At 40.3% G+C, this 13147-nt stretch overlaps 1 protein-coding gene across 1 annotated transcript in view; it reads left to right on the top strand.

Moving 5' to 3' along the window:
• tpra (translocated promoter region a, nuclear basket protein) overlaps positions 1-6866 on the top strand; it is a 58403-nt gene extending 51537 nt beyond the window's left edge. Inside the window, exons 46-55 of the mRNA XM_029831116.1 lie at positions 66-263; positions 331-528; positions 859-930; positions 1863-1954; positions 2074-2186; positions 2477-2575; positions 2660-2795; positions 5643-5722; positions 6116-6220; positions 6584-6866. Coding sequence (XP_029686976.1) covers positions 66-263; positions 331-528; positions 859-930; positions 1863-1954; positions 2074-2186; positions 2477-2575; positions 2660-2795; positions 5643-5722; positions 6116-6220; positions 6584-6639 — 1149 coding nt within the window. The 3' untranslated portion in view covers positions 6640-6866. The remainder of the gene's footprint in view (positions 1-65; positions 264-330; positions 529-858; positions 931-1862; positions 1955-2073; positions 2187-2476; positions 2576-2659; positions 2796-5642; positions 5723-6115; positions 6221-6583) is intronic.
• Positions 6867-13147: the final 6281 nt, after the last annotated feature.

Below are 13147 nucleotides of genomic sequence, written 5' to 3'. Positions count from 1 at the left end.
TTGTTAAAAAAAATTCTAGCATTGGTATTTTGTCTGAAAATATTAACTTGTATGTCTGTTTTCAGGGTAAGGTAGAAGGGATCTTTGAAGATGACAACACTGGCGATGTCGAAATTAGGCAAAGTGAAGATGGTAACAGAGCTATCATGCAAACAGAAGAAGGAGGGGAGGGCAAGAATGCAGACACACAAAATATTGAGGAAAACATCTGTGGAAAGTCAGACCCACGGCATCCTTCGGAGGAGTTGCATGGAGGCAAGTCCCATCTGCAGTCTCTGAAAACTGGTCATCAGGGGTGATCATGGGTTATGACTTGTTTATTGATTCCAGGTGAAGGCACCAGCACTGCAGCCATGTCAGAGTCCAGCTTCCGTAAAGACCCAATGCACCTACTGCTATCCTCATCCCCATCCACCATCGCCCCCCCCCTCACTTTCCACTCCTCATCCACGTAGGACATCCCATCACCTACCCCCAAGGCTCTACATACAGCCCCCAGCACCAGAGATGGGATCCCTACTCTTCCAGGTACACACAAGCTCCCCTTTAAAAGCCGTTTTTTAGGGGTAAGCAAGGCAACCACCCATGCAAATACACTGAACATGGTATGTGGTGTATTGGCACTTTCCATGTTCACACTGCAAGAGTATTTAGGGACAGGTTTAAGTGCATGGTGATTTGTGAGAGAACATCAACATATGCTCGTTCGTCATCTTTGCCCAGTTCAGATGAGAGCAGATTTCTCAAACAATAATAATCAAACAAATTCATGATATATAACTTGTTTTACTGTGATTCAGAGGATTAGCAAGTAGAAGTATAGAAAGTACTGCTAAATATTGTTCCTATTTTAATCAGAGACAGCCCTTGCCGCTACACAGACCCTCAGTTGGACGTGGACTTCAGCTCACCCCTGGGATTGGGAGCATGGTAGGAAGACAATGTGTTATTTGTATTAGACATATCCTGTTTAGTTTCTGTACCTCAAGTCATACATACAGTCATTTTATTGTGTATTATTAAAGGTATATTATACTTTATTATATTTGAAATTTTGCTAATTCTGTGTGCCTCCTTGGCACACGTTACAATTCTAGAAACTTGTCCACAAAAACTAGAACTACTCAGGCACAGTAGGTCGCACGCTAATAAAAATGCACCAAAACGTGCAGCTTGGTGAATAGTTTTCCATAATCTCATTAACAACATAATTCAGAATTCCCAGTTCCTCCATCATAAATTCATCACCAATTTATACTTGTAGTCATATTTTCCTACATGATCGGTGGTGCTTGTTTCCTTTTCTTTTCTTAGCGGTTGACAGCCTTAACTTCATTATTATTCACTTTTGTAAATGGTGACATTGGTTTAGCTAAAAGTTATCAAGACTTTAACTCGAATAATGATACTGTATCTTAGCGAACGTCCTCAGATAAATGTATTGCTGTACTTAAATTCTTAAATGCAAAAAATTACTGTGAATACAGCCAGATCTGTAAATTGGTCAGTGTAACAGTTTTTATTATTTGCCTTCTTAGACCACCAGTTACAATTCAAAAATCAAGCTCTGACTTAAATTCAGACTTCTATTTTAAATCTAAGGGGATTCAGAAAGTAAATGATAGCATTTGCCAGATAATTTTCAGTTGTTTAGAAACAAATTTACATAATTGTACACATGTGCAAAGTCTTCTTTCAAAAAGGGTGACTCTTGTCAATTTTTAAATGTAAGAATAAGAACTGCAACAGTTCTATAAACATGGTTGTGCATGGATGCTATATAAATAAAATGAAATTCCTGGTTTGAATTGGAAATCTTAGATTATCATCACTGATGCTTTGTTTTTTTTGTTATTATGCAGCAACACTTCTTTGACGATGAAGACAGAATGGTTCCCAGCACTCCCACATTAGTGGTTCCACACCGTACGGATGGCTTTGCTGAAGCCATACAGTAAGCTCTACACACATGCAATTTCAATTTCAGATTTGTTTATGATCATTTTATAGATGTGGTGAATCTTTCGGAAGAATATGAACCCCAGTGGTCTTAATTTATTGCAACCTTCCCAGCTCCCCTCAGGTAGCAGGGCTGTCTACCAGGTTCAGGTTTGGACCTCCAGAAGATGTGCTTACTCAGGCATCATCCTTGCACTCTGACTTGGGTCAGCTGGCCTCTCAAGGAGGTACCACATACACATGTATGCACACATAGACACTTGTACTTCAGCCTTTGCCATGACTTTCATTGAAGATGCATTCACCCACTTACTATGACATTACAACCAGTTCGCCATCTCTTACCTCAACTTAAACCCAATTCTACCTTAGAACCCAGTCTTTAATCTCCAACAGCCCTCTGCACTTGTAATGGCCAGCATAATTGTCCTTATTCTTTTAGTAAAATGTGTTTTCTGACACACATAAGTTCATAGTTCAAAGGATTCTAAGGCTAACCTATACATTTGGGGCTTAGGTTTAGGGATGTATGAGTCCCCTCTGTTTCTCACAGCTCATGATGAAGCTGGAGGAGGAAGAAGCGTCCCCACTACCCCTTTACAGGTGGCTGCTCCAGGTAATGCAGTCTTTATTTTCACACGGCCATAAGTGTCTAAGATGCGTACTGTGTTCAAACATGCTATTCGACTGGCTCTGTCAGTCACTGTCTTTACAGAGTCCTCAGATAGTGTTGAGAACATTACATCCCAATCAGTACCTATGGCAAGCGCCTCCACTGTGATGGCCACTGCTGCAGATGAGGGAGATGAGGTATTTGTGGACCAGGAAGAAGAAAAGTAAGCATCTTACAAGGATCTCTTTTGAGAATTTTTTTTGCCTTTGCCTCTATATTGTTTGTTATGTCAATGTATGCTGGAATTTGAATTCATTTTCATGATATCAGTATTTAGAAAATGGGTACTTTGTTGGTGGGTTGGTCCTGATTTATTGTGGATCTACATAATCCTCTCTTGTCTGTACCCTCACCCTCATTTTATCACAAAATAGATATTGAGGGCCACTGAAAGTGCTTTGGTCGAGCCCCAATTGATTCACACCCCTTAATTTAGTAACCCTTCACTTTCATTGACAGACATTACTTTTTGCTCTCAGCTCTCAGTATTTAGCTGTGTGATGGTGCTTTTTTTTTTTTTTTTTTTTAAATAATGGCTCCTGGTCTGTTTAACTAGGGGGGCTCTTCAGGCTCTCTAAGTGATACATCCAACTTTGGGTGCAAACCTTTGAAACCAGGCTGCAGGGTAAAAAAGTTTTAAAAACATTACTGTGAAGCATGCACGTTAATCTTTCAGATAGCCCGCACACCTTGGAACAGCAGCAAATTACCAAGTACTGAGCAACATTTGTGTTGCTGACTGTGCTAGGTTTGTTATCACTCCTCCAACAAAATGTTGATTTGCTGCATCAACTCATGGAGGATGATTTGATAAAAGGACTTTGTCAATCGTTAATCTTCTGTCAAGCATTGCTGACTACTGGCCTGGCATGCTCGCTACTGTGGTTTGTCATCATCGCAGATCTGTGTAAATGCACATTGTTTTCTCACTTTCGATTCCAGGTTCAGGCCTTGCGCCTGCCCCTTGTCTACTCTTAGGTGGCTCACCATTACCTCAAATGGGACGCACAGTTTAGTATTCTGCTTTCATTGTTCTCTTGCAGCAGGGGTTCACTTGCTAACATGACCAGGACACACATGACTCAGTCTGTGTCTGTAAAAAAATATATATTAGAAGATACATTTTCCTGCAAATTATTTCCAATAAATAGATATTTTTGTCAACATTTTGAGACCAAATTAACCCACTAATGTAATGATGGTGTATTTTAAAAATGCAAGTAAAAGTGCGATGCAAAACCTTTATTTCTATTTTTTTTTTTACCATTGTAAGTAGATTGTCAAAGACATTTAAATACCCTTAATAAATAAAACTAAAAATAAAATGGACTTGGTCTCTTCCAGCAAAAACTGCATGTAAAATTCACAACCAAAACAATAAAGTAGACCCTGTCGTCTGAAATCACACGATCATTCCCTATTCACTACTCAATACAAAGGTAGTTGGATTCATTGAACTACCGGTACTTGTTCACTTGATAACCTGAAGCGCCACGGCTGAATGTCTGAAAGAGGGATTTCAAACTGCATCATATCATCGCATAATAAATATGTACCAGCTTGATGTCAGTTGAATAATTTTAATTTTTGTCATGTATAGGTTTTTGCTTGTGTCTTCAAAGGATGACAAGATATGTTGCTTGCTTGGTTAGGGTGCATTACTTATCCACTAATTTTCGCAATGCATTATGGGAGACATTGGGTGCATGTCATAGGGTACAGCGAACCTTACTCAACACCCAGACAGCCCTACATAATGGTGTACACAATATTGAGTACAGTATAAAGGCAATAGGGAGTGGTTTCTGACACACTGAATGTCTTTGTTAAGAAAAAAACACTATATATATATATGTATGTATATGTGTATATATATATATATATATATATATATATATATATATATATATATATATATATACACACACACACACAGTATATATCTCAAATCTCTTCCTCGCCCTCCTGGGCGGTGCCTCCTTCCTTCAGACTCAGGACCTCTACCAGAGGCCTGGGAGTCTGAGGGTTCTGCGCAGGATCTTACCTGTTCCTTGGACTGCGCTCTTCTGGACAGAGATCTCTGATGTGGTTCCTGGTATCTGTTGGAGCCAACTACTCAGCTTGGGTGTTACTGCCCCTAGTGTCTCAATCACTACTGGGACCACTGTTGCCTTCATGCCCCACATTCTCTCCATCTCCTCCTTCAGCCCTTGGTACTTCTCCAGCTTCTCGTGTTGCTTCTTCTTGATGTTGCTATCACTTGGGATTGCTACATCTATCACCACCAATGTCTTCTGGTGTTTATCCACCACCACTATGTCAGGCTGGTTGGCCACCACCATCTTGTCAGTCTGGATCTGGAAGTCCCACAGGATCTTGGCCTGCTTGTTCTCCAGCACTTTTGGGGTTGTCTCCCACCTGGACCCTGGGACCTCCAGTCCATACTCAGTGCAGATGTTTCTGTACACTATGCCAGCCACCTGATTATGCCACTCCATGTATGCCTTGCCTGCTAACATCTTGCACCCTGCTGTGATGTGCTGGACTGTCTCAGGGGCATCTCCACACAGTCTGCACCTGGGGTCTTCTGTGGTATGGTAGACCCTGGCCTCTATTGCTTTTGTGCTCAGGGCCTGTTCTTGTGGAGCCATGAGTAGTGCCTCTGTGCTGTCTTTCAGTCCGGCCTTTGCCAGCCACTGGTATGTTTTCTCTATCAGCCACTTCCTCAATTTGTCGGGGGTACATTCCATGCAGGGGCTTGTCCTTCCATGATAGCCCCTCAGGTTCCTCCTCCTTGGTGGGCTTTTGTTGCCTGAGGCATTCACTCAGTAGTTGGTGTGTGTGTATATATATATATATATATATATATATATACACAGTATATAGTATTGTGTATATATACTGTACTTGTTTTTGCTGACATTGCACCTTTAATTAAACCTTGATGTAATATACTTGTACTTTAATATACTTTTTTTTTTTACCCCCCCATCCCACCTTTCCCGTCAAGTCCTGGTCTGGTGTCATCTGCAGAGACAGCTGCCGAACCTGAATCGGAGGTAGCTTCAGCTCAACAAGATGAGGATCCTGGTAATTTATTCATTTTATTAATGGCAGTGGATTCTTCAGGAGTTTAGTGATGTACAAACATGATTGGCCCAATCATATATTGCTGCACTCTATTATTGCCTGTTCATTTGGGAAAACCTTATTACTTTTTCAATTTAAAGGCATATTTTGATATTAATGCTTTAGATAATGAACATTACAAAACTCAGAAGAAGGACATTTTAAGTTCAACTTGCTGTTCACTGCAGCAAGCACATACATTGTACCAAAAGGCGCACCATTACAACCATTGGTACAACCATTATACCAAAACGGGAATGGAACATGAATCGTTGGTGCTGTAAATTATAACATGGTATTGGTTTCTGTCCCTTTGTTGAAAATTAGAAATGTAATTACTGGGTTCATTCTCAGAAAATGGCAACATTCCTCAACAAGCTGGGAACAGTCTGCCTCTGGTCAACCGCCTCTCTGCCAGAGGAGGGAGTGGGGAGCGCAGAACCCCCCTCAGTCGCAGAGGTATTCATTTATTTGCGCGCTCATTTATTCACACAGTCACACATTACTCCAATTTCCAATGATGGAGCTTCTGAGACTTTTTAAAATTTTACATTTTTAAATGACTTTTCAGTTAACATTGTTTGTCAGAATATGTCATCTAATGTTCAACACTGATTTGTTGGTTGGATTTTTAAATTTTAAATTTGAACTTGCTGTAAGGAAATATGAGAAATCACATTAGTTACTTAAAATTTAATGAATTTATACTTGTATTCATATAAAGGCTCAGTTACATTGCTTAGGTTCATTACAAAGCAGTTCTCAGAAGTTTTGTAGACAAATATGTCTTTAACACTAATTCACCTAATTTCAAATTTTTAGGAGCTTATACCAGAGGAGGAAGAGGAGGGACCCGAGGCAGAGGAGGGTTGGTGTAATGGTGGCTGCTTTGACCAAAAAAGCCCAGAAAATATCGATCTGAATTGATTTTTAAATTCCAAGGTGTTCACTATATAGTCTCCTATAAGCCTCAGTAGTTACACTGTTATGGTTGTGAGGTCACACTAATTTTTAGTTTTATGTGAGAGTAAACAATTATTTTGATATTGTGCAAATGTTGGCCCTTTTTGCTAATAAATTAGAAATAACACAACCAGAAACGTTATCTCTGCTTATCCTTGTGTGTGTGTGTGTGTGTGTGTGTGTGTGTGTGTGTGTGTGTGTGTGTGTGTGTGTGTGTGTGTGTGTGTGTGTATGTGTGTATGTGTGTATGTGTGTATGTGTGTGCACAGCATACAGCTGTTTTGATTGCCTAGTCAATTTTTAAATATACGTAGTATCTTGCCACCACTGCCCCTTTAATTTTGAGATGTCTCTACAGTACTGGTTTTCTTTCACTTTTTTTGTAATTCAGTACTATCTACCTGGGAGTTTTTTGGTACTTGCACACATGTACAGAATTTTGTTATCTGTCCACCCAGTACAGCCAGTTTTGTACTGTATTTTCATGACCATAAACAGCTGCTTTCAAAAGTTAAGTGGCTTTTTCAACATAACTATACTTCTTTCATCTGCTTTAAAAATATGTGCACAGGTGAACAGTTAAAGTACGGTAAATTGAAATGCTCATTTTGAAAAATCTTTATGCAAAACTCATTTCCAAGTCCTTAAAATGATTAAATTGGACGTCTTTATAGATGCAGTTTTATTGGTAAATCTTCTCATTCTGTAACTAAAACTATAACTGATTCTAAAAAGGAAAAAGTATTTTGTACCTGTTGCATTTGAAGGATTTGTTGATTGAATTTTGAAATGTAAACTTGTGGTAAGGAATATTTTTAAATTGGAGCAATCACATGGGCACAAACCAAGGGTACTTAAAATTTAATGAACTTACAGTTGTATTTACATAAAGGCTGAGTTACATCACTTTAGTTCATGACAAAGCAATTTTCAGAAGTTTGTAGACAAATGTCTTTAACACTGATTACGGCTGTTTTTAGAAGCTTATTCCATAGGAAGGATGCAAGGCAGAGGGGGGTTGATGCAATGGTGGCTGCTCTGACCAAAAAAAGATCTATAGGCTTCACATTTCTTTCCATAGTTTTACCAAATAGGAGAGCAGTCTTTCAATTGAAATAGGGATGGGGTCCTAAATACCTGGCTCCATACTTATCTCCAAATCCAGAGATCAACCTCCATTTCTGCCTGTACACAAGTGGATTGGATTCTGTCTAAATTTAACTCCAAAAGTTTCCTAGTTTCCCAAAGACAAAGGCAAGTTACAATTCATCGCATTATATGAATAATATGACCACAAAATCAATCTATATATTTATTGCAGTGAATAATATGATTGTTCAATAAAAATCTTGGTCATTCATTATACGATCAGAATACCATTATCATTTTGACATTTCCAAGCAAGGAGTTATTCATAGGGTCTAATATATTCACTCTCTAAGGTTCCACTAATATCTATGTGCAATCATGTGTTTTGTAAATTTGCCTCAACATTCCCTTAAATCTTTTCCACACTAAAAAATGTTTTATCCATTTTTAATTCCAAAGAACAACCTCTATGTCTTTTTCCCTTAAAACATTTAATTTTTTTTAGATTAATTCAGTCTTGTGTAACAAGGCTTTATGATGGTCAGTTGGTAAACCAACTCATATATATTTATTTGGAATTTTGTGTCAACTCACAAGTGATAAAATATCCTATTATTTCTTGTATGATCCATCACATTCTTTAGATTTTATTGCGACATTTGATCTTTCTATGAGTCAAGCCATTTGTAGACGATTAGCACATCTATGATCTAAATCAGTCTAGTGCTGTCCCTTTAATTCCAATCACATGTCCCAGTCTCTGTAACAGGATGCTGTGATCAAGTGTATCAAAAGCAGCACTGAGATCCAGCAGAACTAGCATAAAAACCAGTCCATGATCTGAAACTATGAGATCATTTACTGAATAGTTAGATTATTCATTAACTTTAATAAGTGCTGTTTCTGTGCTGTGAGCTCTAAAGCCTGAATGAAACATCTCAAACAGGCTGTTCCTCTGCAGGTGCTCCAGTAACTGCGTCACCATCACCTTCTCCCGAATTTTAGAGGTAAAAGGAAGGTTGGATATAGGCCTATAATTTGCTAACAGATCAGGATCCAGTGATTTTTTTTTTTCTTAATCACTGCCACCTACTGTATATAACCTAAGAACAATTGATCTGGTGAAAAATAGAGCTGCATATTATTGGTAAAACATCCTTCAAGAAGTGTGTTGGGATGGGATCTAAAAGACACGGGGGAATTGAATATCTGAATTACCAAAGATGGCTCAAAAAAATATATAGGGGTGAAGAAGTTTAAGGACTCGTTGGAGAACCTGTATGTTCCCACAGTCAGCACATCTGATGATAGTCTAGTGCAGTCAATAGAAACCATCCATCCATCCATCCATCTATTCCCGGGGGCCTCCTACCGGAGGGACATGCCCTGAACACCTCACCAGGGAGGCGTCCAGGTGGCATCCTAACTAGATGCCCAAGCCACCTCATCTGGCTCCTCTCAACGCGGAGGAGCAGCGGCTCTACTGCGAGCTCCTCCCGGATGGCAGAGCTTCTCACCCTATCTCTAAGGGAGAGCCCAGCCACCCTACGGAGGAAGCTCATTTCGGCCGCTTGTACCCGTGATCTTGTTCTTTTGGTCATTACCCAAAGCTCATGACCATAGGTGAGGGTAGGAATGAAGATCGACAGGTAAATCGAGAGCTTCGCCTTTTGGCTCAGCTCTCTCTTCACCACTACGGACCAGTGCAGAGTCCTCATTACTGCGGACGCCGCACCGATCCGCCTGTCAATCTTTTGCTCCATTCTTCCCTCACTCGTGAACAAGACCCCAAGGTATTTGAACTCCTCCACTTGGGGTAGGATCTCCTCCTTGACCCGGAGAAGGCACTCCACCTATTTCCAGTTGAGAACCATGGCCTCGGATTTGGAGGTGCTGATTTTCATCCCAGCCGCTTCACACGCGGCGGCGAACCGATCCAGTGATCGTTGGAGGTCACAGGCCGATGACGCCAACAGGACCACATCATCTGCAAAGAGCAGAGACCCGATCCTGAGGTCACCAAACCGGACCCCCTCAACACCATGACTGCACCTGAAAATTCTGTCCATAAAAGTTATGAACAGAATCGGTGACAAAGGGCAGCCCTGGCGGAGACCAACCCCCACTGGAAACGAGTTCGACTTACTGCCAGCAATGCGGACCAAACTCTGACACCGATCGTACAGGGAGCGGACGGCCCGTATGGGGGGTCCTGTGGGGGGTCCATACTCTCGGAGGACCCCCCACAGGACCCTCCAAGGGACACGGTCGAATGCCTTCTCCAAGTCCACAAAACATGTGGACTGGTTGGGCAAACTCCCATGCACCCTCGAAGACCCTGCTGAGGGTGTAGAGCTGGTCCACCATTCCACACCCAGGACAAAAACCACATTGCTCCTCCTGAAGTTCGACTATCCAGCGGACCCTCCTCTCCAGTACCCCCGAATAGACCTTACCAGGGAGGCTGAGGAGTGTGATCCCCCTATAGTTGGAACACACCCTCCGCCCCCTTCTTGATGCACAACATGGGTCTAAAGCAGTGCTTCTCAATTATTTTCTGTTACGCCCCCCCCTAGGAAGAAGAAAACATTTAGCGCCCCCCGCCATGACTATAATTAGTATCATTTGCCTATGAAATTGTTATAAGTACACCTCTGCATAACATTGTATCCTTATTAATATTATAGAAAACAAAAAAAGAAAGAAATATAGACCAAAGCGGGATGATTGTTGCCAATATTCGGCACGTTTTTGCCGAAAAAACTCAAGTGGATTATCAGCGTGACTGGGGTGTAATGTCTTTAAGTGACGCCTTCATTTATTTGGCTTCATGCTGTCCGCTGCCAACATTTTTAGACACAGTAAACACACCGGTCTTTCCTCGTCTCCCACCGTAGTCGCAGTGAAGCCAAGCGCTATACTGTATATGCTTCGTCATATTTCCTCGTCTTAGCTTTCGTTTGTCTCATTATCTCCGTCTCTCTTGATGGTTTGTTCACTGCACTTCCTATCTCTTGCTCTGTGGTGTGTGCGCGCGGGATGTGCAATTACACTTTATTCTAGTACGGCAAAAAAAAAAAAAAAGTTCTCCTGGCATCGCACCGCGCCCCACTATTTGAGAAGCGCTGCTCGACTGAGTTTTTATTTGCTTTATCTTTGCAATTAATTAATTTTATTACTCAGCATTCCAGGTATTCCTCAATTAACTTGTTTTTGATCAAAATTCATCCTTCTTGTATATTTTTCTTTTTTATATTTTGAATAAAAACACTTTTTATATCACTACCCCTCTAATGCGCAACATGGGTCTAAAATGGCCATATCCATATTATTTCATGTATGGCTGAGTGTTTCTATGCTGAATGTTAATCTACCATATTTTCACGACTATAAGGCGCACCTAAAACACTGAGATTTTCTCAAAAATCGACGATGCGCCTTATAATATGGTGCGTCTTGTGTGTGGACTGAGTTCCAAAATCTGCTGTGTGCCTTTGGTGGGTGCACTACGGTAAATGCTCCGCCCATCGATTAGTGGCACACTTATGCGTAAGGACCCCCTAAAATGGCGCCGGTCAAGCAACACGTGTATGAGGCTTACTTTAAACTGCAGGCTTTAAACATGCAGCTGAAAATGGCAATCGAGCAGCTGCAAGACATTTTAACCCTATAAAGCCTGACACATCAAAAAATAGCCAGAAAATTCTAATTTTTTGGAAATGAGATGTTTATTGAACCTTTTAACAAAATCCTTTTTTTTTTTATTTTGTTTATGACATTTTCTTTGTATCAAATATGATACATTAGGCGATTTCGGCAACTTTTAGCTCACGACTATGTTAACTTTAGACACAAAAACAAAGTTTGCCCTTAACATTTTGACAATATAGAACATGAACAACAACATTTTTCTCTTTGGTTTTTTTGCATAGCACTTTTTAGCACAAGAGGCACACTGCAGCCTCTTTTACGGGGTGGTGTTGGAGTTGTTTCTGGAGAGGACAGTGGTCTGCCACACTTGATTTTGGTTTAGAAAAAAGAGACGTCTCAGAATCTCGCGTATCAAATATGATACAAACGGCTTTAAAGGGTTAATGTAAATGAGTCCATGGTCAGAAAGTGGAGAAAACAAGAAAGTGAACTGCGCCAAGTGAGGAAGACGAAGCTGAGTTTCCGCGGGAACAAAGCAAGGTGGCCTGAGCTGGAAGACCGAGAAGAACAGTTGGTTGTGGGACAGTGAACAACTGGAAGGGGCGTCTCTACTGTCACCATTCGACAAAAGGCCAAAGCGATTGCTGAAGAAATGGACATCCTTCAATTCAGATAAAGAAGATGAAAACTTTGATGGTTTTGTGGCAGAAGAATGAATATTTTGTTCAATAAATGTGTCAAAACTCACTGTTTTACGTCTGTTGTCATTTTTTACTGTATGTTTTACCATGCGCCTAAAAATACGGTGCGCCTTATGTATGTGTTAAATACAGATATAGCACCCATAACTGAGACTTTTATTACAGTGCGCCTTATGGTTGTGAAAATACGGTATATATTTCATCATTTATTAATCTAACTATTCAGTAAATTTTAATTGTTTTATTCAGCACAAATCATCATATTAAGTGTTCTGTTCTTCCTTTATGAATAAGCAAAGCTTTTGTCAGTCTTCATGATGTTTTCACACAGTAAATATAACTGATAAGGTTTAAGTTACATTGAGAAAAAGTACATTACTTGTCAGAGAGGAAAATATATTCAATAAATAAATAATAAACCCTAGCTGCCCCACTATCAAGCGTGTCTCTGTATACTGATGATAATATTTTGTGAATTTGCTTTTCTAGATTCAGATCATGGCTGTTCATAGATTCACTGCTGAAATGGTTGTGGAGATGCGGCAGAAGGGACTAGATCAGGAAGATGAGGATGGAATTGGTCCTGATTCTGAGAAATCTCAGATGATGATAATGAACCAGCATATGTGCCTCGGGGTCAAGCTGGAGTTATGGGTGTGTCTCTCCTGAATGAAGACTCTTCTGATGACAAAAAGGGTTCATCTGATGAGTCTTCTGAAGAGGAAATTCCGACCCAGTAAAATAGATTTAATAAAAAAAGGGTCTTACTGAAATGAGAATCCCTGGATCAGTCGCTGTTTCACCAAAGGGTGACTGGTATAAATTCATCAGTGACAACATCATTGAAGATGCACCAACTTAGAGGGACACAGAGCAGCCACAGCAAAAGGGGGAGTGGAAAAGCATCGACAAGGAAAAGAACATTCTACAGAATGTTCATGTTTGTGTACAACAAATAAACACATTTCAAATATAAAATGTA

The sequence above is a fragment of the Takifugu rubripes genome, chromosome 22 (genome assembly GCF_901000725.2).
Source record: "Takifugu rubripes chromosome 22, fTakRub1.2, whole genome shotgun sequence".
Lineage (NCBI taxonomy): Eukaryota > Metazoa > Chordata > Actinopteri > Tetraodontiformes > Tetraodontidae > Takifugu > Takifugu rubripes.
Note: the sequence above shows the minus strand (reverse complement) of the source record. Positions and strands in the feature narration are given on the sequence as shown.